Below are 27,774 nucleotides of genomic sequence, written 5' to 3'. Positions count from 1 at the left end.
ATATTGTCTACTGAATTCATTGTGATTCAAAAATTCACACTGATTTTAAAGGCTATAATAGGCATCTGCTTTTAAGACAATAACAACTCAGATTCATTGTCATTATCACTTTAAACTTACAGCTAGCAGTAGAATAAGCATGTTTAGTTTTTTGTTTGTTTGTTTTCTATTTTTTTCCCCAAAACAATTTAATGAACACACAATGACTGGAATGATAACCTTGCTTGCCAGTTTTCTACTCTAAGTTTATTTATTATAATAAAGCTGTAAATCCCTGAACATGTTGAAGTTACATATATACATATATATATATATATATATAAAATAATAAAACCCTTCACTGCTTATTTATTTGTAACCAAGGCCTGATTAATAAGCAATCCAAACCTCAGTTTAGCAAGTCCAGTGAATGAGGTAGAAGAGCCTCTACAATATGAAGGTAATTTCCAGTGCAGTTTGCCATTTCATGATAAATCTAAATAATGAATTATTTGGAGTTGCTGGTAAGAAATCACATAAAAGCTCAATCCTCTTAATTAAATATTAGCTGTAATTAGCACTAAGTGTAAATGCTTTGAATATTAATTAGGGTTTCATGGAACTGCTGTCAATGTTAATGAGAAACAGTGAGGGTCTCACAACATCTGTTTTAGGACTCAGAGTAGTACAAAAACCTTTAGATCAAATGCACCTGGACATTAGCTCTTGATCCCTTTGTTACAATTAATGTTCTTTTTTTAACAGCTGCTGACTCTAATGCTATGTTTAGCATCTAGCATGAAGGCAGAGCCCTAAAGATGAGCAGTAACCAGCTACTGTGTTTCAAATCCAGCAAGGTGAAAATGCTTGCATAGGCAGAATTCAATTTGCTGTTGTTCATTCTTGCCACTTGCTGAAGGCTGTCCAGAAATAATACATTTAAAAGAAAGTCTAAGCTTCCTTGCATCTGCAAAATACTTATTTACCATTATTAAATGTCTATAGTGTCTACAGGAGAATCGATTCATTATTGTTTTTTATCTTTTTTTTTTTAAGTTAAAGTATAAAATAAAAGAAATGAAAAAGGGACCTTGCCATTTTAATATAAGAAGGTATATGTGTACATATACAAGTGGTTTGAATGTTCCTTAATTTTTTTATTTTTTTAATGGCAAGTTTCAGTGTAATATAAAGCTTGGAAATATTGTATATATATGCCAATAAAATTTAGTGACTTAAACAAGTGAAGTATCTAAATGCCACTGCTTTCATTTTAAAGATTGTTGAATGTAGCAATGTAAACTACTTGCTCAAGGCCATACAGTAAAACAGTAGCAAAGGTGGGATTAAAATTAGGGAGGTTTCATTTGCTATTGCTAAATCTTAATTTTCTAGGACAAAGGTAATGTCTTTTACAAAGCAAAATGTAATTTTCCCTTCTAGGCCTGCCATATACCAATGTTTTTTTCCTGTGCTGTGATACTGTAAATTTTTTAATTTAGCTTAGGCCGAGTTCAGGTCAGATCACCAATGTCTGAGTTAGCTGAAGTTGGCTGGAACTATCATTAGGTATGAAGTGCAAAAGAATGACTTCTATTCATCAGGTCTATTTTGAAATTAGGAAATCAAGGACAGATGAATAGAAACAACCTAAATTTTAAAGTACCCCTGTGCATATACTTGTATTCGTTGTGGAAAAATGGCAAAGCATTATAAATAAATAAGTAAAATTACTTGAATATTCATTTTTATATTACTTGTTAAAAGGATAATTTTCTCCTGTAAACCAGCTAGCCCATCTAAGTTTTGGAGTCCATAGTCCCTGTCTTAATGGCCTCTAATGCTGTAACATCATACTTTGGACATCATTTATATAGGTTCCAAAAGGTTGTTCTGTACATTTCCTCCCCGGTATCATTAGTATTTGGTATGAGCAGAACATTTAGTCAGAGGTCTCTAACTGACAGGTTAGCATGATTGACTTCCTAGTTCTACATCGAACATAAGGATGGATCTATCTGTAGAGATATCTGTTTTTAATGGTACAGGTGAATTTAAAATGGAAATGAAATGCTATTGTCTTCAAATTTATATAATCTTTAAAGCTCTCCATATCCATTTCTATTAAAAGACCATAACATAAGAGAAAAATTTTGTGTTAGTAGATCTTATTTTGATGTATTTTTTTTTAATATTCAAATATTTAATATTGTGAATCTCATAAATTTAAACATTTGTGGCATACAGTTGTTCAATACAGCGTACCTCAAAGTAGTTTTGAATACCACATAAAGCATTATTTCATATAAATATTTTCAGGTGTGTTAACAGAATACACCCAAATTCCTCTCTGTGTGCAGGTCGCAAAGAAGTTCTGTGGAGGGTAAGTCAGAACGGGTCCCAGACCATGAGCTAGCCTTACCAGAGCTTTGTATTAGTAGTTGCACTTGGAAACATTTGGAATTAACTAAGCTTTGTCCCTTTTCCTTGTCTGACTGGAGGCATTAGTTGAGGTAAGCTTTCACAGACTTTTTACAGTTAAAGAACAGTCTACAGGTACAGATTCTAATTGTAGTAAGATTTAGTAAGGTTAGGAAAATGGATTTAACTCAGATAGGAAATACTCTCCTCAAGAAACAAACATTGTACCCTTTTCAGGCCAGCAATTGTAGCAGAATACTCTCATTACTTTCTAAGTTATTTTATCTCACCCCACATTTCTTCCTTTTCTTTCCCCTTTGATCTTCACAGGGTAATCAGGAAGCTACAGCACCTCCTGACACAATGGCACAGCCTTACGCCTCAGCCCAGTTTGCTCCTCCTCAGAATGGTATCCCTGCAGAATACACAGCCCCACATCCTCATCCAGCTCCAGACTACACAGGCCAAACCACTGTTCCAGAGCACACGTTAAACATGTACCCTCCTGCTCAGACACACTCTGAACAGAGTGCAGCTGACACAAATGCACAAACTGTCTCCGGAACAGCCACAGTAAGTCAAAGTTTTGCCTATTTTTTAAGCTGTGAATGTCAAGTGATATGTGTATTTATTGCTAACATTCATTCTTATGTTGTCTTGGTTACACTTGTTATCTATGTTACACTTGTACTAGGATTACGGGCAATTTTAACATTGATAGTTTATCAATGTTAAATCGATAATTGTAAAATGTTGTTGATATAGGAGAATATCGTTTTTCTGCTTTTGGAGTCTCTCAGACAGTGTGAGAGCTCTGTAGAATCAGTAGTTCATTTTCAATAGCAGAGAGACAACCTGTTCAACAGCAAGCCCATGAATCATATAATCAACTTGAACTAAGTCTGATCTAGGAAAACATTGGAAAAGAATATTTGTTAGTGTTTGTTTGAAAAAAAACAACAAACAACTAACTTATTTTGTAATCTTTAACGAGCTCTGTATCTTTGAGAAACAGGAGTATAAATTTTCATATGAGTATTCATTGAATGATCCTAAATTAAAATTACTTAAATAACTGCATGAATGAGTATTGTCAAGAGCGTACCTGCAACGCTATATTTTCCAGAGAGTTTTTCATGCAGCCTATACCAAACTTGTGTGTGGGTCTGTGCTCAACAGAGCAGAAATGTTAGGCTTTCCTTCTACATGAGTTATATATGGAGTTCTGAAGTGTTATGAATTATGCAAGAGACTCCTTGGATATCCTTATCTTGTAATTTAAAAGTCACAAATTTCATCCATTGATAGTTTAGTGCTCCTGTCTTAGTTCTAGATTGGAACCCAACATAGACAGTGCTGTCAGCTGGCAGATTTCTGAGCCACTGAGCACCTGCATTGCACATGTAGGATCTAGCACAGAACAGACAGCACACTGCAGTTTGAGTATACGCTTGAAGCATCCCTTCCTACTAGCTGTCATTGCTCTCCTTGCTTCAGCCATACTCCATCCCTCATCTTACTGCCCCTTTCTCCCCTTGAACCTCAAGTTTCATGCATCAGGGCAGGAGGGAGAAGGGAAGTGGTTACTGTTAAATAAGTTGCTTTGAAGATCTGTGTGTCTTGCCATGTTACTAATTTCTTTATATGGATATGAGGAAGAAAGAAAAACACTAACATCTTATATTCTGCATCTAGAAGACTAGGAATTACCTAGGGCACTTCATGTGTTAGCCTTTGAAAAAGGAGAAGGAAGTCCTTGAGTCTTTAAGAAAGCATATGCTTTATTTTTTTTCTGTATCCCAATAGCAAGGTCATCACAGATGTATCAGTACTGAGCAAGCCCACATGAGTTTTGTGCCACACCACATTCAATCACATATACCTGAGGGGGCAAAAAATAATAATTAATAAAAAGGAAAGAAAGAATATTCCATGCTATTATGAATTGAACCATGCAGGTAGTCATTAACTTCTCTTCCTGTAAGGAGATGCCCTTGTGAATTAATTACACAGTTTTGTGATCTATGCAGTAAAATACTTAAGTCCTTTACTTCTTGATTTGGCATCTTTCTATTGGTCTGACTTGCCCTTTGCTGTAGTAGTGTGAGGATACTTAAAAAAGTATTCAGCTCTACAGGATTCCCTCTTCTCTCTTTGCTGTTATCTTCCTGGTTCTTTCAAACTTTTTAAATTCTCTTCCATAACTGTTTTTGTCAACTGTTGCTGAGTGCTACTGTCATTGGTTTAGAACAGGAACTCTAAGCTGAATAGGTACTCCAGAAAAGGTTGGATATTGATTAAAAATGTCATCTTTGCCATTGTCCCTGTCTCATTCTTTCTATATCTTGCTATTTCCCTTGCTCCTTTTGACCACTGCTGCACACTGAATAGATCTCTGTGATGCCTAGCTCAGCCTTTTTGTGTTTCTGAACTGTTGGTCTGTTGCTATTTGGTTCTGAAGTAAAAGACTGCTGGTGCTAAAATCAACGGTAAAACACCTGTCGATGTAAGTAGGGCTGGAGCTCATCCCTCATCATTTATTGCTTTCAATTTATTGTGTTTGCTCTCTGCTTCTTGATTTTTCAGTTTGAAGGAGCGTTTGTCCCTCTATCAGAAAAGTTGGGTATACGTTTTTCCAACATCTTCTGTGGTAAAGCCTGATGAAAAGAAATAATTCGGATTGTCCGCAATGCCCATACTTTTTCCGTGTGGACTATTCAATACTAGTTCCAGCAAGATCAGTGATTCCCTTGAGAGTTTCCTACTTCTGATATGCTAATAGATTTGATTGGAATTTGATTTGTATAATTTGCTATCTGGTCTTCTAATTTCCTTTTTTGCCTTCCTGATATGCAGTTTGCATTTTACCTGTCACATACTTTCTCCCTTCTGGCTCCACTTGGAGTGAAATTCCATCTTCTGAAGGATAACATTGCAATACCACTAACCTTTTGTATTTGGGGAATTTCATGTATTTATTTGCTCTTTTTATTATGGATCCTTTTCTTCCCTTCCAGTTTCCTTTCTTACAGAGTAATGTGCACAACTTTGTTTTAAGTAATTCCCATGCTGTTCATAAAGAATGAGACTTCCTTGCTTTTGATATTAGGGTGCTTTTGAGAAAGTCGTTATTTAAAAAAATGTGTGTGTGTGTATATATATATATATATATATATATATATAATATATAATATGTTATATTGAAAGTTGTGGATACTGTCCCTTCTTGGAAAACAGTACACTGAAAATACAAATTTACAAGAAATGTTTCTCTGTGGATCTACATCGTTCAAGGTACCCTTGACATTTAGCATATTAATCACCAGTTTTACAAATTTGCAGTCAAATATTGTTTGCACAGTTTAATTATGGGTACCTAGATCTTTAGTATTGCACTTAACACACTGTAGAGACATTATAAATAGGTATATGGAGATGGAACCTAGGCATTTGGGTTTTGTAATATTATGAGTGTCCACCTCTGTACATCTCTTTGTGGGTTTAATATGTGTCTGTTATTTGAAATAGAGCTTCAGTAGCACTGTGTCTACATTTTAACTCCATGTTGTCTTTACTGTTGAAGGAAAAAATGTTTGTTTCTTTCCAGTTACTGCTAGTTTTCTGAATAGTTGGTTTCCAGTCTTTAAGAATTTTAAGCGGAGTTGGTTGGGAATGTAGCGGTATTTTTTTTAGCAGGCCCCAATATTTTTACAGTTTACTGTCAGTAAATTGCGTTAGGTGCATTGAAAAGAAAAACGATTGATCATTCACAAAAACATTGTGGTGATTAATGTAGATCAGATAAGCTATTTGAAGCAAGACCAGTTTTTGAGTTTTCTTATTTATGTACATACTTCTGTACATTTGAAGCTGTATATGCCACTAAAAATGGATCTTAAAATTTCAAAATATAAAGCTAATAAGCTGCAGGGCAATTTCCTAATTTGCAGAACAGTTATCAGAAGTGACTTAATGTTATCTGTGAAGGATTTAATCCACACTAAGGTTAGACACATACCCTGGCTTTCTTTGTCTGCCCCTTTCTTTTTGTGTCGTTTTGTCTGAAAGAATTGTACATTGTAGCAAGAGCTCACATGGGGTCTTGAGTAACCCAAATCACAGTAAAGATATAAACAGAGATAAAAATAAAAAGTTGCTTACAACTTCTCTTGAACCCTGCACTGCAGAATGTGATACTGGCCCAGCTGGAGCCAATGTCAGTATTTCAATTCCAAGTTCAGATTCCAATCATCAGTTTTATTACAGCTTTGCAGTTTTGTGCACATTAAAGTGCTATTAATATAGGAAGTCTGTAGACTCGATTTTCTTATATATATATATATATATATATATATATATATATATATATAAGAAAAAAATATATATATATTTTTATATATATATATAATATATATATATATTTCTTATATATATATATATATAAGAAAATCGAGTCTACAGACTTCCTATATTAATATATATATATATATATATATATATAAGTATAATACACAGTATAATCTATAGGCTTTACTAAATGTTTCCCGAATAGTCTTTGATCATTGAGAGCCTTTCAAAATGGGTGTAAAGCCAAAATGGCAGTGCTTTAAACAGTCTTTGAGTTTGCGTGGTAAATTAGTGAGTATTTTCTTGATCAAATCTAAAATATTTTATTGAGAATTTAATATGAAGGAAATAAATTATTTTCGATTTTATTTTTTAATTATTTTTTAAAGTAAAATTCAAAAAAATTTACTTTTTATAAGAAACCATTGCACCAAGTCTTCATACATTGAGTTTCTCCACAGAGCACACAATATGTGAAAATAATGCTCCAGATATCTTTTATCTCTAGGACTAACTTTCTGTGCACTCCCAAGTGGTTTGGGCATCTCTAATTAGTTTTTGTTAATTGAACCAACCTACTCTGTCAACAAGCATGCCATTCCTTACACTTATCTCTTAGTTTCATTCCAAAGTTATTTTCAGTTAAGAACTAACATTTTCTCCTTGCTTTTGCTCAATTTTACTACAAAGCACACTGAAAACTGCAAACAAGAAGTACAAAACTTTCTGATACTGTTAAGATTTTATTTTTCTACTTGTTGTGCATAACTAGTTGAAATACAATTTAATGGAAATCAATTTAGCAGTGAAGATGTGGGATTAGAAATGCTCTTGTACTTGTAAAAATGCATTTCCTAGTACTTTATTTATATGTTATTTTGATAAAATAGTGAGGAACAGTGTTCTGTTAGGACAAGTGCTGGAAATGACTGATACTTAGTATGTCTACAAATTACTAACTCTCTATTTAGATGTTATTAAACAGGAGAAAATGTACAGGATGAAAGCGAAGTAAATATTTAAAGACAGGATTATTTAACTGAAACAATATAAAATCATCCGTACGTAATAAAATACTGTCAAATTCTATTTTGAGTCTTCTCTGGTTTTCATCTTTTGGATCAATATGTTTATTTAAATTTAATCAAGGAAGTAGTCTATCTGAGGATATGCATGATCAATACTCATCCAGCACTGGGTTCTCCTGTAAGGTTATTTAAGCACTAATAGACTTATGGAGTTGCATAACATCAAACATACTTTTATTCATAATCAAAAAGAGAAAATTGTTTCTTTCCAGATGGATGGACCAATGGTAATAGTATTATAAATCTATGATGAGTAACATCTGTAAATTTTTCAGTTTTTTTTAGTGTTACATTATAGTACATATTTTAAAGTATTTTAAAGATATTTGATCATTTTTTAGATATGAAATCACCTTTTACATGTATACGTATGCAAATATGTTGTATGTCTGTAATATGGCTCAGAGAGTAAAACTTTTTAAACTTTTGCTTCTTTTTTTTTTTTTTTTTATGAGCAAGTTCTGTTGAATTCTGTGGCAGATGGATTTGTAAATGCAAAGGGCATTAACTCTGCATGTGTGAGGAAGCAGATAATAGTAGAATTTTTTTTTTTTTTTTTCTGTAGTGCCTTCTAATCTGTGCATTATACAATTAAAAGAAGCAAATTTGGTATGGTAAAAACCTGATTTGTGCTGTCCTGAGTTTTATGTATGTGTGTGTATAAAAAAAAAAAATCCCCTCTAAAGTTCCTCTAAATCCTTCTGATTTAGGACAACCTTGAGATCATTCTGTAGCCTTCTTGCCTTGGAGTGTGATTTCACCAGGTTTCACAAGCTGAAATGCATTTAATAATTCATGTGTTTGGACAGGCATCTTCCAGGGAAAACACAGTTGCTTTGTGATGTTGGTGGTTCAGTGCATACTTATCTTCTGTCTATGTTGGTTCTGAGTCAATATACAGAGCATGGCGTTAGGAGATACTATGCTTCTGGAATCCTTTCAAAGATGTAGGGCAGAGGTGTGGGTTGTCTGTGACCATTGAAGATGATGAGGTATCTTTTGCATAACTCCTGTGCAAAGGATAAATTTCAGCTTGGTTATTACCAAAATTCCTCCTGTAGCACCTACTGAACTTGACACTGTTCTGTGTGAATATAACTGATATGCTAGATAAAACTGAGCAGAATTGCAGTGCAGATAACCACGTCATTCATTAGGTAACCTCTAAAAAGTGACACTTTTGAGGACTGTGCTCCCTCTGTGGAGGAGCTAGGAACGTTTCACCATGATGCGACTGTCTTGCAGGTCAGATCTCCCCATGGATGGATTATTTTTTCCCCTACTGATGTCAGTGACCCAATTTTTATTCCAATTCAATTCCATTTTTTTGTCTGTAGATGTTTGTCACCAGCATGCTATGCTAAATAGTTGGTAATACTTTGACAACTGTTACAGCAGTGTTTATTCATCTAAATCATAGCCTGCTGGTGCAGGCTATTGTATCAGCATGGTGTGCTATTTCAGTTATGCTATCTATTATATTTGGTCCCAACTGCTACTTGAATAAAATATTTCAAGAAGCTTGTTTCAGCACCCTCACTGCTTTGGAACTGCAGAAGCAAGCAGCCTGGTCCAGCCCCTATTTTACAGTATGGTGAAGAGATCAAAACTGACATCCCAAATAGATAACATAATGCTGTGCAAGTTGGGTGAGGCATGATAATGTCTTGTGATCATACGTATTATTGCTTCTAAGAAGCTCCCTGGCTGAGAGTCCTTCTTGTAAATTTTGTAACTATGCCCTGTGTGTGTTTCTTTGTCTGTGCTAAAGAATTACACAAACATACTGCTCACTTAAACATCTGTATTTGTCAGTGGATGCTCTGAAATAGCTGCTTCTGCAGAACCTCAAATACACAGAACCTCAAACCAACTGATTTCTATGAGACAGTTCATGAAGTCCCTGTTTGTATTCTTATTTGTATTGCCTGGTAAGAAGACAGTCACTCCTTTTTTGGTGCTGCTGAGTTAACTTGGGCATTGCTCTCAGAACATATCTGTCATGTGTCAGTAGGTATATGGTGTGAGGAGAGCATCTGTTGAACAGTGTTGTGGGCAGCTGATTGTGCCACTGCATGCACATCAGCTTATCTTGTGTTCTGAAATTGCAGTCCTTGGATCCTCATGATCTAGGTATCATCTCATTTCTATTTCCTTTTGATACTCATACTAAGAGGGGATTGCAAGCAAGGTACTGAAACAGAAGGCAAAAAGTTTGTTTGTTTGTTTGTTTGTTTGTTTTCTGAGATATTGTTACTTTAACTTCCTCTTATGCTTGAAGTTGGTGATAGTGTACTAGTAAAGCATAAGCACAAAATAAATTAAGAAAAAACAAAACACCACCACAACCGAAAAAAAAACAACAGCAATTAAGAAAGCAATAACACTGTCATCTCTTGCCACATTTTCTCAAATAAATTAGTTGATTGTGTGCTATTGAATACCTCTCTGAATGCTTATTGTGGACTAATACAGCTCAGTTTACTTGGGCAAGCAGTACCAGCCAACACTAAGATTAAGTGCACGAAAAATTACAGAATCACAGAATCACAGAATTTTCTAGGTTGGAAGAGACCTCAAGGTCATCGAGTCCAACCTCTGACCTAACGCTAACAGTCCCCACTAAACCATTTCCCTAAGCTCTACATCTAAACGTCTTTTGAAGACTTCCAGGGATGGTGACTCCACCACTTCCCTGGGCAGCCTGTTCCAATGCCTCACAACCCTTTCAGTGAAGAAGTTCTTCCTAACATCTAACCTAAAACTCCCCTGGCTCAACTTAAGCCCATTCCCCCTCGTCCTGTCACCAGGCACGTGGGAGAACAGGCCAACCCCCACCTCGCTACAGCCTCCCTTGAGGTACCCATAGAGAGCGATAAGGTTGCCCCTCAGCCTCCTCTTCTCCAGGCTGAACAAGCCCAGCTCCCTCAGCTGCTCCTCGTAGGACTTGTTCTCCAGGCCCCTCACCAGCTTCGTCGCCCTTCTCTGGACTCTTTCGAGCACCTTGATGTCCTTCTTGTAGCGAGGGGCCCAAAACTGAACACAGTACTCGAGGTGCGGCCTCACCAGAGCTGAGTACAGGGGGAAAAAATTGCAGAGGTATTTTCAGCGACATTGTCAGACAGAGACATAGTGGTATCATTCCAGCTTGAATTTTCCTCCAGCAAGCATTACCAATTAATTTCTGATCTGCCAAATTTAATTGACCAATTAAGCAATTTAACATTTTCTTCCTGGCTGGTCCCGAAAGAGTACTGTATTTTGTTTGTTTTTGTTTTGTTTTTTAGTTTTCCTGCTCCTTCTGTCACCTCTTGGGCTCTTGGCTTTCCATACCAGTTCTTTATTTCTTTATTGACTTTTTTTTTTTTCTCTTAGCAGTCTTAAGTAGCCATGGCATCCAAATGCTTTGGCTGTTCTTCAGATTCTGATGTCTTGAGAAAAACATTTGTTGCACATTTTGCTGAATAAACTAAGCATAAATTTCAAAGGGGACCTTGCCATGGTGAAATAGCTAATTACAACTTACTTTATATTTGACCTTCTGCATCTTACATTATAACATGTTAATTAGAATTGATCTTTATTTACAAAGTGGACTTTTTTTCTTCTGAAAATTAGCTCTCATTTTCACTAAATGCAAGAATGTCTCTGCTAGATTAGGTAAAGCTAATGATGTTTTCCATTCTCTTGTAATTAGCCTACAAACAGCAAATGGGTTGCAACTTTAGCAGAACTCAATTTCTACTTGCATCAAGACTTTATAACTGTGATACAAACTTGTATATTGACAGGAGCACTTTGTGTGATAGCATGAGGAGAATGTGTTGGTAATCTCTTGGTTAACCAAGAACATCCTCCGTTCCTTGCTTGCAAGAAACTGGATCTTCAGAGAGAAGTCAGAATGGTCAGGTAGACCATACCATCCACAAGATGACAGACTAACAAGGTTTGTAGCTAAAAGCTATGAAGATCATTCCAAATGGCTCCCTGTCTTCCTCCTTAAATCATGACCTAGACGGGCTGGAGAGTTGGGCAGGGAGAAATTTAATGAAATATAACAAGGGCAAGTGTACAGCAGGATGACCAAGAAGCAGCACTGTGCCCTTGTGGGCAAGGTCAATGGCATCCTGGGGTATATCAGTAGGGCTGTGGTTAGTACATTGAGAGAGGTTCTCCTCCCCCTTTACTCTGCTGTGGTGAGACTGCATCTGGAATATTGCATCCAGTTCTGGACCCCCCAGTTCAGGAAGGACCGAGAACTGCTTGAGAGAGTCCAGTGCAGAGCCACGAGGATGATTAAGGGAATGGAGCATCTCCCTTATGAGGAAAGGCTAAGGGAGCTGGGTCTCTTTAGTTTGGAGAAGAGGAGACTGAGGGATGACCTTATTAATGTTTATAAATATGTAAAGGGTGTGTGTCAGGAGGATGGAGCCAGGCTCTTCTTGGTGACATCTAATGATAGGACAAGGGGCAATGGGTGCAAGCTGTAACATAGGAGGTTCCCCTTAAATGTGAGATGAAACATTTTCACAGTGAGGGTGACAGAGCACTGGAACAGACAGCCCAGGGGGGTTGTGGAGTCTTCTCTGGAGGTTTAACATACATATATAAAATAATTGCTAATATTTCACAGGTGGTGTTTTTGTCTATCCCTACGGTGGCAGGGAGAGGTACTGACAGGATACGAAAAGCCCACCTGATAAACACATGGCTCAGAGGCTGGTGCCAGCACAGAAATCTTGTTTTTTTTTTGACCATGGGGTGCTTTACTCGGCACCCGGCCTGATGGCTGCAGATGGGTCCCTATCTCCAAGGGGAAAATGGATCCTGGGCCAGGAGCTGGTGAGGCTCATTGAGAAGGCTTTAAACTAGGTAAGATGGGGGATGGGGCTGAAACAAGGCTTGTTGGAGCTGTGCCAGGAGGAACAATGGCAAGGCCGGGGGATAAGGCAATGGCCCAGCTGAAGTGCATCTACACCAATGCACACAGCATGGGTAACAAACAGGAGGAGCTGGAAGCCATCATGCAGCAGTCAGGCTATGACTTGGTTGCCATCACGGAGATGTGGTAGGACCACTCTCATGACTGGAGTGCTGCAATGCCTGGCTATAAACTCTTCAGAAGGGACAGGCAGCATGGAAGGGGCAGTGGTGTGGCTCTCTATATTAGAGAATCTCTCGATGTTGTGGAACTCAAGGCTGGGAATGACAAGGTTGAGTCCCTTTGGGTTAGGATTGGCGGGAAGGCCAACAAGGCTAGCGTCCTGGTTGGGGTCTGTTATAGACCACCGAACCAGGATGAGGAGACAGATGAGGAATTCTACAGGCAGCTGACAGAAGTTGAGAAATCGTCAGTGCTTGTTCTCGTGGGGGACTTCAATTTCCCAGATATATCCTGGAAGCACAACACAGCCCAGAGAAAGCAGTCTAGGAGGTTTCTGGAGAGCGTGGAAGATAGCTTCCTGACACAGCTGGTTAGTGAGCCTACCAGGGGTGGTGCCCCGCTAGACCTTCTCTTCACAAACAGAGAAGGACTGGTGGGAGATGTGGTGGTCAGAAGCTGTCTTGGACAGAGTGACCACGAAATGGTGGAGTTCTCTATTCTTGGCGAGGCCAGGAAGGGGACCAGTAAAACCGCTGTATTGGACTTCCGGAGGGCTGACTGTGAGCTGCTCAGGACACTGGTTGGCAGAGTCCCTTGGGAGGCGGTTCTGAAGGGCAGAAGAGTCCAGGAAGGCTGGGCGCTCTTCAAGAAGAAAATCTTAATGGTGCAGGAGCGGTCTGTCCCCACATACCCAAAGACGAGCCGACGTGGAAGAAGACCGGCCTGGCTCAACAGAGAGTTGCAGCTTGAACTTAGGAGAAAAAAGAGGGTTTATAATCTTTGGAAAAAAGGGCGGGCCACTGAAGAGGACTACAAGGATGTTACGAGGCTGTGCAGGGACAAAATTAGAAAGGCCAAAGCTCATCTGGAGCTCAATCTGGCTACTGCCATTAAAGACAACAAAAAATCTTTTTACAAATACATCAACGCAAAACGGAGGACTAAGGAAAATCTCCATCCTTTACTGGATGCGGGGGGAAACCTTGTTACAAAAGATAAGGAAAAGGCGGAGGGAGGTGCTTAATGCCTTCTTTGCCTCAGTCTTTATTGGCAATACCGGTTGTTCTCTGGATACCCAGTACCCTGAGCTGGCAGAAGGGGATGGGGAGCAGAATGTGGCCCTCACTATCCACGAAGAAATGGTTGGCAACCTGCTATGGCACTTGGATGTGCACAAGTCGATGGGGCCAGATGGGATCCACCCGAGGATACGGAGAGAACTGGCGGAGGAGCTGGCCAAGCCGCTTTCCATCATTTATCAGCAGTCCTGGCTATCGGGGGAGGTCCCAGTTGACTGGTGGCTAGCAAACGTGACGCCCATCTACAAGAAGGGACAGAGGGCAGACCCGGGGAACTATAGGTTTGTCAGTTTGACGTCAGTGCCAGGGAAGCTCATGGAGCAGATTATCTTGAGAGTCATCACACGGCACTTGCAGGGCAAACAGGCGATGAGGCCCAGTCAGCATGGGTTTATGAAAGGCAGGTCCTGCTTGACGAACCTGATCTCCTTCTATGACAAAGTGACGCGCTTGGTGGATGAGGGAAAGGCTGTGGAGGTGGTCTACCTTGACTTCAGCAAGGCTTTTGACACCGTTTCCCACAGCATTCTCCTCAAGAAACTGGCTGCTCTTGGCTTGGACTGGCGTACGCTTCGTTGGGTTAGAAACCGGCTGGATAGCCGGGCCCAAAGAGTCGCAGTGAATGGAGTCAAATCCAGTTGGAGGCCAGTCACTAGTGGCGTTCCCCAGGGCTCGGTGCTGGGGCCGGTCCTCTTTAATATCTTCATCGATGATCTGGATGAGGGCATTGAGTGCACCCTCAGTAAGTTCGCAGATGACACCAAGTTAGGTGCGTGTGTCGATCTGCTTGAGGGTAGGAAGGCTCTGCAGGAGGATCTGGATAGGCTGGACCAATGGGCTGAGGTCAACTGCATGAAGTTCAACAAGGCCAAGTGCCAGGTCCTCCACCTGGGGCGCAATAACCCCAAGCAGAGCTACAGGCTGGGAGATGAGTGGTTGGAGAGCTGCCAGGCGGAGAAGGACCTGGGAGTGATGGTTGATAGTCGGCTGACTATGAGCCAGCAGTGTGCTCAGGTGGCCAAGAAGGCCAACAGCATCCTGGCTTGCATAAGAAACAGTGTGGCCAGCAGGGCTAGGGAGGTGATTGTCCCCCTGTACTCGGCTCTGGTGAGGCCGCACCTGGAGTACTGTGTTCAGTTTTGGGCCCCTCGCTACAAGAAGGACATCAAGGTGCTCGGAAGAGTCCAGAGAAGGGCGACCAAGATGGTGAGGGGCCTGGAGAACAATTCCTACGAGGAGCAGCTGAGGGAGCTGGGCTTGTTCAGCCTGGAGAAAAGGAGGCTGAGGGGCGACCTTATCGCTCTCTACAGGTACCTTAAAGGAGGCTGTAGCGAGGTGGGGGTTGGCCTGTTCTCCCACGTGCCTGGTGACAGGACGAGGGGGAATGGGCTAAAGTTGCGCCAGGGGAGTTTTAGGTTGGATGTTAGGAAGAATTTCTTTATCAAACGGGTTGTTAGACATTGGAACGGGCTGCCCAGGGAAGTGGTGGAGTCACCATCCCTGGAAGTCTTTAAAAGACGTTTAGATGTGGAGTGTAGGGATATGGTTTAGTGGAGAACTGTTAGTGTTAGGCCAGAGGTTGGACTCGATAATCTTGAGGTCTCTTCCAACCTAAAAATTCTGTGATTCTGTGATTTTAAAAAGAATAGCATAAATGCAAAAACTGTCTCTACTTTTGCTTGCTTATTGTCTGCTTTTAATCTTTGAGTGTATTTGATTGTGTTTCCCTTTCTATCTTTATGAGTCTTTAATTCCTTTTTGTAATATTCTCTGATTCTTCCACTTATTTCTCTGTCTAGATTGCTGCATCTTGCTGGGTCTAGATGCTTTCTCAGAAGGTATCCCATGCAGTTGTGTTACACTATCAGCATATTTTACTGCCTTTTTTTGACTTAGAAAGACCCTCAAAGCCTTTCTACTACAGACCTCTCAGGTCATCTACTACTTTTTCTCAAAGCGATTTTCTGTATTTTCTTTTCCAACAGACTCACCCATTGAAACAGTTGTCATTTCCATTGATCTCTTCTTTTCCTGAGAACAGCCTCTGAAATAAAATTAGAGTCTTACCCCAGTACACAAATTCTGAGATGCCTGTTGAAATCCATCTGCACATGACTGGAAAATGGATAGCACTCTTCAGGTGCTTCACAGCCATAGCAAAGAGGTCTGCAAAAATGCTTGTGAGAAGGGGGGGACTTCTCATTGGCCTCAGCCATGAGGTCTAATAACACTGCCAATGTGTAGACAAAGTACAAAAAAATTCACTATCAATGGCACAGAGGACTTCAAAGATTGCCATTGAGAACATCTCAATACTTACATATTGACTAATTTTGAGATGAAATTGGCACTGCCTCCCAGCTTGCTATACCCCAGAAAGCAAGAACGAAGGGTTTCCTCTTTTAGTGCTTTTTTGGTTGGATTGTAATTAAAATATTTTTTCTCTGATTTATTAAAGAAAAAAAAGTCAGCACAATGTCTTCTGAGTCAGTCAAAAGGGAAGAGAAGAGTGATTATACTTGGCAAGTCATTTCTGTGCCTGTGCTTTTTTTTCCTGCTATTACAGAAAGTGCATCAAAAGATGTCAACTATTTAATTTAATAAGGATTCGTATAACTTTCAGCTGTTCAAGAATAGTTTCTAAATATTTGATTTGAAAACAATATGTGTACCCCCACAATGCGACATACTGAAGTCATGATCACCCAGCTATCCAGAAACATCTAAGTATGCCTGTGCTAATTAGTATGTTTGCAGATGAAGCTTCTGTAATGGGAGCTTCGGATAATAAAATACCCAGTGCTTTGTTAAGAGAATGTATGAGATAGAGAAGTCTACCAAACTGAAAAGAAACTATGTAAATATACTATTTATGGAAGAATTAATATGAACATGAAATTATATTCAAAACTAAGTTCTGTGGGTTTTCACACACAGTGATAGTTTAGGCCTGTCGTGGTTCCGCTCGAGTGGGCAGCCGAGCTCCACCACAGCCGCTCTCTCACTCCCCCTCCTCAAAGAGGAATGGGGAGAAAATATGTGAAAAGGGCTCAAGGGTTGAGACAAGGATGAGAAAATCACTCAGTAATTATTGTAATGGGCAAAACAGACTCGGCATAAGGAGATAGTAAGATTTATTGCCTATTACTAACAAGCGAGAGAAGTGAGAAAACAAAGGAAAAAAAAAAAAAACAAAAGCACCTTCCCCCCCATCCACCCTCTTCCACCTCCTCCCCCCGAGCAGTGCAGGGGAACGGGGGAATGGGGGTTATGGTCAGTCTACAGCACTTCTTCTCTGTCGCTCCTTCTCAGTCACTCTCGTCCCCTGTGCTGTGGGGTCCCACCCACAGGATGCAGTCCTTGATGAACTGATCCAGTGTGGGCTTCCCACAGGCAGCAGCTCTTCCAGAACTGCTCCAGATATGGGTCCGTACCACGGGGTCCATCCCTCAGGAGAAAACTGCTCCAACCTGGCTCCCCTACGGGCAGCAGCTCCTGCCAGGTCACCTGCTCCTGCGTGGGCTCCTCTCTACAGGCTACAGGTCCAGCCCAGAATCTGCTCCGGCAGGGGTCTTCCACAGGCGGCAGCCTCCGTCGGTGCAGGGCCACCTGCTCCACCGTGTTCTCCTCCACGGGCTGCAGCATGGAACCCTGCTCCACCGTGGTACTCCATGGGCTGCAGGGGGACATCCTGCTTCACCATGGCCCTCACCACAGGCCGCAGGGGACTTCTGCTCCGGCACCTGGAGCACCTCTCCCCCTCCTTCTACACTGACCTTGGCACCTGCAAGGCTGTTTTCTCACTCTCTTCACTCTCCCGGCTGCTGTGTGGCGCAGCGTTTTTTTCCCTGTCTTAAATATGCTCTCACAGAGGCGCAAAACAACATCGCTTATTGGCTTAGCTCTGGAAAACAATGGGGCCCTTCCCAAACACGGGGTAGCTTCTAGATCTTTCTCACAGAAACCACCCCTATGGCCCCCTGCTACCAAAACCTTGCCACGTAAACCCACTGCATTGCCACAGAAATTTTCTTACAACTTGTGTGCTTGCAAGTGACAGCTATTCTATTGCTATTTCCTCAGAGTCCTTATTCTTTTGTTTTTAAAGGTATGGAAATACTTGAGTTGTAATGAGAAATATTTTTTTTACAGACACATTCCTTCCCTTTCATCTCCTTTATTACATAGTTTTCAAGTATAGTGTCACCCAATTCTATGAAACAGATGCCTAGCTTTACCTCAGAATTTTAGTATTTCCTTGCCCTCATACATAAGCTTTTCTTTTTTTTTTTTTTCTTTAAAGAAAACTGGCTGGGACAGCAAACTGTCTAAACCTGCAACAGGAAAACATAGTGGAACATTGCTATGTGAATGTCACTTTTTTAATAAAGAATATGTTCTAGTTATGATAAATGCTATTACTTTGTGTGCAAATCAATGTATTGGGAAAAAAAGAAAGCTAGATGATAAACAATAAAGAATATAAAAGAGAAATAGCTGTACTGTAAGCGGATTGAAAATCTTTTGTTACGTTAGGAATTTCTTAACTTGATAAGCTTAACAAATATTATAGCTGGTATTTTTTTTAGAAAGCTTGCTTAAATTCCTGTTGTTTGTTTGTTTATTATTTCTGATATAGTCAGAAAGTTAAAACTTAGAGGAACAGTTATGTTTTCACGGATTTCTAGTGCATGAACATTGATACTCATGAGCTGGTGATACCTTAGTATAGTAAACTTCCACTGTGCTCTCCAGTACCTGCCTTTAGTGACAAAGAAGCATCTTAACCTTAGAGTTACTAAGCTATTTTCACTTATAACTAAAAGTATTGTTCATAATAATCTAATAGAACTGTTTACAAGATTATTATATTCAGAAATAGATACCTGCATAGTAGGATCCTGAGTTTAGGCAGAGCATCTGAATAGGAATGTTTGCTACTTTTTCTGCACTTGCATTACAGAATCACAGAATTTCTAGGTTGGAAGAGACCTCAAGATTATCGAGTCCAACCTCTGGCCTAACACTAACAGTTCTCCACTAAACCATATCCCTACACTCCACATCTAAACGTCTTTTAAAGACTTCCAGGGATGGTGACTCCACCACTTCCCTGGGCAGCCCGTTCCAATGTCTAACAACCCGTTTGATAAAGAAATTCTTCCTAACATCCAACCTAAAACTCCCCTGGCGCAACTTAAGCCCATTCCCCCTCGTCCTGTCACCAGGCATGTGGGAGAACAGGCCAACCCCCACCTCGCTACAGCCTCCTTTAAGGTACCTGTAGAGAGCGATAAGGTCGCCCCTCAGCCTCCTTTTCTCCAGGCTGAACAAGCCCAGCTCCCTCAGCTGCTCCTCGTAGGAATTGTTCTCCAGGCCCCTCACCATCTTGGTCGCCCTTCTCTGGACTCTTCCGAGCACCTTGATGTCCTTCTTGTAGCGAGGGGCCCAAAACTGAACACAGTACTCCAGGTGCGGCCTCACCAGAGCCGAGTACAGGGGGACAATCACCTCCCTAGCCCTGCTGGCCACACTGTTTCTTATGCAAGCCAGGATGCTGTTGGCCTTCTTGGCCACCTGAGCACACTGCTGGCTCATAGTCAGCCGACTATCAACCATCACTCCCAGGTCCTTCTCCGCCTGGCAGCTCTCCAACCACTCATCTCCCAGCCTGTAGCTCTGCTTGGGGTTATTGCGCCCCAGGTGGAGGACCTGGCACTTGGCCTTGTTGAACTTCATGCAGTTGACCGCAGCCCATTGGTCCAGCCTATCCAGATCCTCCTGCAGAGCCTTCCTACCCTCAAGCAGATCGACACACGCACCTAACTTGGTGTCATCTGCGAACTTACTGAGGGTGCACTCAATGCCCTCATCCAGATCATCGATGAAGATATTAAAGAGGACCGGCCCCAGCACCGAGCCCTGGGGAACGCCACTAGTGACTGGCCTCCAACTGGATTTGACTCCATTCACTGCGACTCTTTGGGCCCGGCTATCCAGCCGGTTTCTAACCCAACAAAGCGTACGCCAGTCCAAGCCAAGAGCAGCCAGTTTCTTGAGGAGAATGCTGTGGGAAACGGTGTCAAAAGCCTTGCTGAAGTCAAGGTAGACCACCTCCACAGCCTTTCCCTCATCCACCAAGCGCGTCACTTTGTCATAGAAGGAGATCAGGTTCGTCAAGCAGGACCTGCCTTTCATAAACCCATGCTGACTGGGCCTCATCGCCTGCTTGCCCTGCAAGTGCCGCATGATGACTCTCAAGATAATCTGCTCCATAAATTAGATGAATGCCATTTTAATTGAGTTTTACACAGTGAGACATCAAGCTTAGGCTGAAACATCTATATCTACTGGTATCCATAAAGATATGTGGAACTGGGTATTATTAGGGCTATTTCAAAATTTAGTTTTTAAGGCAGTTAATCTTTAGCATGTGTAGTTAACGTGTAGTTATGAAGCTTTGGGACACTGAAGGCTCCAATCGTTGTAATATGGCTGAAGTTAACATACAGCTAGCTGTCTGAGACTGGCAGAATAGATACTTGTGAAATTGCTCATGTATGAAATAAAAGCACTTTCACACCAGCATAAAACGTTGCTATTGACTTCTTCCTGTCTCCAGCAAGCATTTTCCAATTTCAGGAATTCCTTCCTGTCGTTTTGAACAAGGTTCCATCTTTTCTTTTTCTTTTATACAAAGTGTTGTAGATCTGGTCCTTTATCTCTCTGTTGCCTCTCAAAAGAAACATGCAGCCACCTTTCTTTTCAGATATCCTGCAAAGTGAATTTTCTAATGATTCTAACTTGTTTAATAGACAAAATGTGTTCAATCAAAGTTACTAGTGTTTGAATCACTGGTTCTTTTCTGTGCTTTTAAATGGAAACAACTGGTTTTTAGTTGTCGTTTTTGGTTTTTATTTATTTTCATTACAAGAAGAGAAACTTCTGTTTTCACAAGAGCTTTTTCAAATACTCTTAGTACAGCAAATTTACTATATCTCAGACTCCAAAATGTTCATCTTAACCCAATGCATCTCATTTTCTGCCTGGAACTTTTACCTAGATGAGATTCAAGGACTTGGCACATTTGTCTGGGGGATTTTGAAAAGCAAGATCCCCAAACAGACTATTACACACACAGAAAAGTAACGTATATTCACCGTGTGCTAGATAATACTGATTATCCTGACTATGCGCATGCAGTAAGTCTGGTCAATAATAAATATCAGTCATTTTGTATTTGTCTCTTTCTGACTGAGAAATGCAATGGCCCCATTAGCGAAAGATGTATGTCTTGGCCACTGTATAAAATTGCTTTCTGTTATCAGCAGTTATTTAATATTGCTATAGACAATCTTTTCAGGTAGCAAAATGAATCTAATCTCATTATCTCCAGTTTTCTTAATCTAGACACTGTTAATGTACAAATTTGGGAAACTTTCTAATCCATTGAATTGTTTTGACAAATTTCAGATTGTTTTGACCTGCTAAGTGTAGAAACAGCTAACTAGCATAATTCAGGAGACTGATATTTTGTATGTTGATTTAATTCACTCTGTTCCATCCTTTTAAGCTTTTTTGCCTTCAGTGGGAAGGAGGGATCGCTGATATTCCTGAATGTACAAGCTTTGTATTCTCTTCTCTCTCTCTCCCCGCTCCTCCTCCCCAGCCCCTGTCTCTCTACTGTGCTCCCCCTCGCCCCCAGTCCACTTTCCTTCCATGAAGAAGAATGCTACGTTGTCTGTATTACAAGTAAAAGCAGGAGTATTTTAAGTAAAAGTGATCTATTTATTTATTTATTTTTAGCATAGAGATACTCATTTGTGTCTAAGAGATTTGTAGGAAGTTATCTTTGTGTATAACATTGTCATTCCACAGTTAGCAGCATAATCATAAGAACTTAGACTTGAATTGAATCCTTTTTTACAATTTACTATTCAACAAGCATTTTAAGCCTACTTAATTCCTTTCTGGAAAGTTTTATGTCTTCTGGTGTGTAGTCTTGCTGCAATTGAAAAGAGAGGAACAAGGCTCACTAGTGGTGAGTTTGCTGAAATGCATGTCCACCGCAACAAGCTCTGGACTTACTACTAGGAATTATTCTTGGTCATACTTTTCAGATGAAGAACTGGGAATTGACTATGAAATCCCCAAGACTTTCTTGGAAGTGCTAATCCTTTGTGGATTAATCCTGTGGATAATCCTTTGTGGAACTTTATAGCATGTTGCCTTACTGATCAAGTGCAGCAATCAAATGTGGTATTTGCTCAACAGTATTCATTAAGAGTACATATTTCATGCCAAATGTTATTTACATGTGGGTTCCTTGGTGTGTAAATTGGGTAGTACCCAGGTGATAAATTTGTTGCGCTTACATTTGCTAAAATATCTTTGTACCTTGACCTTGTTCTGATAAGCTTTATGAAATCCAAGTGCATATTTAGACTAATTTTATCACTAAAAGAAACAGCTCCAAGTGTTAAGGGTGTTTGAATTTTTTCTTCTTTGTATGCTTCATTCTTTTTTCTGTAGTCATGAATTCGCTGTCCACTCTCCTGTGTAGTAAAGGCTGAATGGGGAACACACAAAATAGCTGAGTCTCATGTTAATACTACAGGAATATAACATAGGGGTTCAGTGTACAAGCTTGTTGGAACTGATGAATTACCTTGTCACAGAGACATAACTAATGTTATAAAATTTCACTTTTTTTGTGTGTGTGTGTGTGTTTGTTTTTTTTGTTTGTTTGTTTTTACCCCCAGTAGAGAGCAAAGAAATGGCAGGCTTACCCCTGTCTTGTAGATATGCTTAGTTATACAGTGTTGTTCTAGTTACCGATAAATTTTATGAGATTGCTTGTAAGCCTTTTATTTTTTTTTTTTTTTGGTAGGTTTTAATACCTCATATTTCATAGTGATTCGCCAGGAAAACAATATTTGCAAGTAACACTGTATTTGTCCAATATTTCTGCAATACATTCATCAACTGTTGAATTTTTCTCAAGCATGGCTATGCATATTGCATGGGGACATTTAACATAGAATAAATACTGCCTGTATTTTGTACTTTTTTGTTGTTGTTGGGTTTTGTTTTTTTTTTGTTAAGTAGAGGAAGTGGCATATGGTTGCACAATCTGACTTCAGGAGTATTTCTATGCATTGTTTTCTGTGATATGTAGTTGAATATCACAGAAAACATAACGAATATATTTCTTGTTTATTTAAAAAATCATTTTTAGAAAAAAATTGCACCAGAGGATCTTCTTCATGTTGTCATGAGACTGCATTTGAGAGATCTGGCTAGGCTATTTTGTTCATCATTCTAATGGTGGAAAAAAAAAAAAGTTTTAATTTGCATTAAAGATTTTCTTTAAAAAAAAATAATAAATAAAGACTGTATACCAGTGGTTCTAAATTCAGGTAAAAGGAAATTATAAATGTTCCTAAACAAGAGAGCTAAAATAGAGTGCTGTATATGAGCTTTCAGTTTGATAAATACTTACTTATGAGGTCATAAATACTTGAGGTACAAAAGGTTAATGCAGTGTGAAAGGCTGTAAAACACAGCGAGCAACCTGCTAGATCATAATGATGCATTAGTACCTTTCAGTATGAATGCTAGTGGTTATAAAATCTTTGGGCTGAGTTTCTTCTGTAACACAAGAATGTAAAGCCAGAATATCTTCACTGTGTAGTTGTACTTATACTTTTACATTTATCTCTCTGTCTCTCTCTCTCAGCAGATGTCTCTGTAGATAAGTGACTGATGAAAATGATTTAAAAATGAACAAACAAAACCCATTTTTGGCTAGTAAATAATAGAGTAATACTTGGTGATTTTTTGCCTTCTGTGTATTGATAGGTTTCCATGAAATGAAATACATAATAATACATAGAAGGAACAAAAGGGATTTAAATTCTGTAAAGCAGAACTTTTACCTGAAGTTTACCTTTGAGGAGAAAGAGAAATATTGTGCTGAAATATAGTGTTAAATTCACTGAGTATATACTGGATGGTAAAATTGACTTTATCATAATAAACTATAGAATTTCTCAATTTTAGAAGTCTGCTCTGTTTTATAGTTATGTCCGATATGCTGATGCAGCTAGTATTTCTCATTTAATATCTACCTCTCTGAAGTGTTAATTTTCATGCCTTGGTGATCATTGCTTTTTACTGAAGCAAATTACTTCCTCTTATTCCAATATCAGAGTTTATGACAGACTAGGATAATTTTACTCTAATTAATCTTTTGAGTCAGTTCCACTCTTTTCTATGGAGTGCCATGTCTTGGCTAAGCTAAATTGAAGTAGTTAAAATGTGAAATCAAATACGAAAAACTTTTATTTGCAGACATTTGATACTTGCTTTCAGCCTTCTCTACTCCGTGTTAACAAAAGAAATATTTTACTTTTGATTTATCTTCTCAATTAAGTACACCTACATCTGGAGTACATTTAATAGTTTTGCAGAATTAAAAAAGATAAATACAGGAAAATATTTGATATAGATGCATCCATCTCCTATTGCAGAAGCCTGTGCATTTCTTTTGTAATTGTTATTATCTTTTATCCTTTAGAAGCTGAAAAGCAACATATTCTGTTCTTATTAAGATATCATTTAAAAGTTTATAGTGTTTGGATTGCACAAATATATCTCCAGTAAGTCTCTGTAGTTTATTATTTTTAATTTAAAATGAAATTTAGACTTGCAAAGAATACTGTAAGCAGTTGCTGCTCTGATGGAATTAGAACAGTACAATGTATTCTTTCCCAAATACCTCTGAGTGAGAGAACAGAAAGTGAAACATGTATCTTGTAAAAGCCTGTGCAACATCTCTGAAAATAATGCATTTCTTAATACAAATTTTGAGATGCTTTATTATATTTTGGGACAAGTGGTCAAGCTGGAAGTCCAAATAACAAAGCTCCAGTGGACCATATCAAGTTATGGATATATGACTCAAATTGTCAAATGCCACTTCATATTACAAAATACAGGAGTACAGGAGTTTGATGACTCAAAAAAAAAGTATTAGTTTTATATATTCCCAGCTTGTCGTTATGCATTAGATTATAAGGTTTTCTGTATCATGATTCTGGACACAAACTTGGTTTGTGTCTTTTGTTTTGTCTGTAAAAGTCTCTGAGTCTGCTTTATGTTAAAACAGTCACAGCTGTTCAGTCATTCTGATTGACTAGCTGTACATTTCAATAGTGCCGCTTCCTTTACTTTTAAATTAAATATTCTCCCCATGCTACAGTAATCGTGAATGTTCGTAATAGAATCACATGGGGGAACTTAATTAACTTTTTTTTTTTTTTTTCCAAAGGAAATTAAAAAAAAAAATAAATCAACGATCTGGTTTCTAATTTCATGCATGTGCCCCACAATGCCTATTAGAGGCTTTTCACATGAGTAAGTCAGGTGAGACAGAACTGCTCATCTTTAGCTCACAATTCATTGTCTTTCAGCTGAAATGTTCACCCAATATTCTACTCGGGGAAGAGAAAGAGTGTATGCATAGATAAATATATATTCTTCATGAATTTATATAATCTCATAACTGCAGTCATTAAATGTATTGGCTGGTTATGCAGATAATGGAAGGAATTTCAAATTGTACCTACCATTTGTGAGTCTTATCTTTGACCTGCTTTTATTTATTTTACTTTTGTAAATAATGATAAGTTAAATTATTCTAATATTTTTCTATAGTTTATGAGTGGTCAATAACTTTTTTCTTCTGAGCAGATTTATTGAGATTTATTATCAGATTTATTACTGAGATTGAAATGAGCAGACTGTCAAGGCTATAATTTACAACTTTAGTTATAAATCCATTTTCAGAATTCCAACAAGTAATTCTAACAATACTTCCTTCAGAGGTTACAAAAGGGGATGATAAAAAATGTAAATGCAATTCATGCTATATTTCTATAAGCTCTTCTGTTATCTTTTCCTCTGGATCAAGTCAATTTAAGTATTCTCAGTTTATTATATTTCTAAATGGTTTCATTCCCAATAGCTGTTAACTATGGCCTTAACTTACTCTTATATTAGTGGCTAAGGTCTCCTCAAAAAAAGAAAAAAGAAAAAAAGTTTGTGGAGCACAATATATATTGTATAAGCATAGTTGCCAAACTGAGCAGAACAGTTTCTCCATAAGATGCAGTAAATGCAGTAATAGAACAAGGTAGGATGAGAGTTCCATAGCTAGAAAAGAGCAAAAAAGAGACATGAAATTGTTTCTTTTAAATATATTTTAGATTATTGCATGTTTTCTATAGCAGCACTGAAGCTAAGTGTATTTGGATGTTTAAAAATAATAATCTCTTTGACTATAACGTATTCAAACTAAGGAGAAAAGTTTAAGATTAGAGCCATGTTTCAGATAAATAATTGAGAAGTGTTTTCTAGTTTTTTCTCTCCTTCAATTTTCAGTCCACTAACCTATGTAAATGGTTGACTTCTAAGAGATATTTTTTTTCCCTGCAGTGGAAGTTTGAAATACTGTGAAAAATGATGGAGAAAGAATTCCGTAAGTGTCATAAAAGACTAGATTTAGGATGCCAGAATGTGGGGCTATTCCCACAGAAAGTGGTGTCTGAGAAACTGTCTTTGTGATGGACATCTTGCAATAATATGCAGCTGTGAGTTCTTAACTTCTTTTTCTTTTCAAATAGCAGAAGATAATGAAGTGAACTGTTGTAGTTCAAGGAATCTGGTGAGCGTTACAGTTTACATTTACTAACACTTGAACAAAGTGTGTATAGAGAAACTTCAAATATGTTACACAAGGTAAAGAGAAGTGGTGGAAAGGACATTGTAACGCAGAAAGGAATATAAATACTAAGAGCAAGCCCATGATGCAGTAACCATGATTAAACACACAAGAAATGTATGTAATATGTGCGTTTATTGATTTACATAGTTATACCATTATACTGTATATTTTATATGCATATAAAGAGAGAGAATGAGAGAATAATATAGGACTCTTGGTTGTACAAGTGGGATTTAATGGGAAAACAATATAACTATATAAATCAATGCATATTGAGGAAAGTGATTATGCTGAAATGCCTTCCTGTAGCATATTAATCCATCCTCTCTGAGGAGTGTCCTATTTATTTGGGTTACAGTCATCAGATGCTGGATGTTGTAGAACAGTGATGGGAAAAGATAATATGCAGTTGTTTGCTGGCAGTGTTTTTACATAATGTTAATTCTCCCGCAGTTTCAAGCAAAAGTGAAGCTTGTGTTTTTCTGTCTAAGAATTTGTTTCTACTTTGCACAATGTCATTGAAAACATGGTTTTCAGTATATATAAGGTATTTTGTATACTTCAAAAATGTCTGTGCACACTTAGCGTAATCTGAAATATTCATCATTGTGAAGATTAACCAGCTACTTTTTTTGGACTAGTTTTTAGTATTGTGAAGATTTTTCAGGTAGCCTTAGTTACTTATCCTGGCAGTTGAAGATGAAAAAGAGACCTCCTGATTTATATATAAATATATTTTAAGGAATTATTTTAAAAGACTCCCTAACAGACATAGATGAAGATGAATATGTTGGAGGTTTATGACAGAAGAAAGAATGAAGAGCCATCTCTTTAAAAATGTATAAATTATATGCGGCATAAAAACAAATAGAAATTAGATGAATTATAACACTACTTGTACTTTTAAAAGTATATACAGAATATTTTGAAAGCTAATCCTGGTATATTTCAGAAAGATCGCAGAACCCA

General features: G+C 38.6%; 1 protein-coding gene across 50 annotated transcripts in view; it reads left to right on the top strand.

Annotated features, from left to right (window-relative positions):
- RBFOX1 (RNA binding fox-1 homolog 1) overlaps nt 1-27,774 on the top strand; it is an 873,300-nt gene that overhangs the window by 714,721 nt on the left and 130,805 nt on the right. For 49 of the 50 annotated variants that reach the window (XM_084536908.1, XM_084536919.1, XM_084536930.1 and 46 more), the window contains one exon: nt 2,731-2,973. In XM_084536908.1, the coding sequence (XP_084393034.1) occupies nt 2,731-2,973 (243 nt within the window). Of the gene's footprint in view, nt 1-787; nt 837-2,730; nt 2,974-27,774 lie in introns of those variants that run through there. The other variant, XM_084536934.1, reaches the window with a different exon arrangement.

This window comes from Aythya ferina, assembly GCF_964211825.1.
Source record: "Aythya ferina genome assembly, chromosome: 15".
Classification (NCBI taxonomy): domain Eukaryota; kingdom Metazoa; phylum Chordata; class Aves; order Anseriformes; family Anatidae; genus Aythya; species Aythya ferina.
This window is presented reverse-complemented; position numbering and strand designations above follow the sequence as displayed.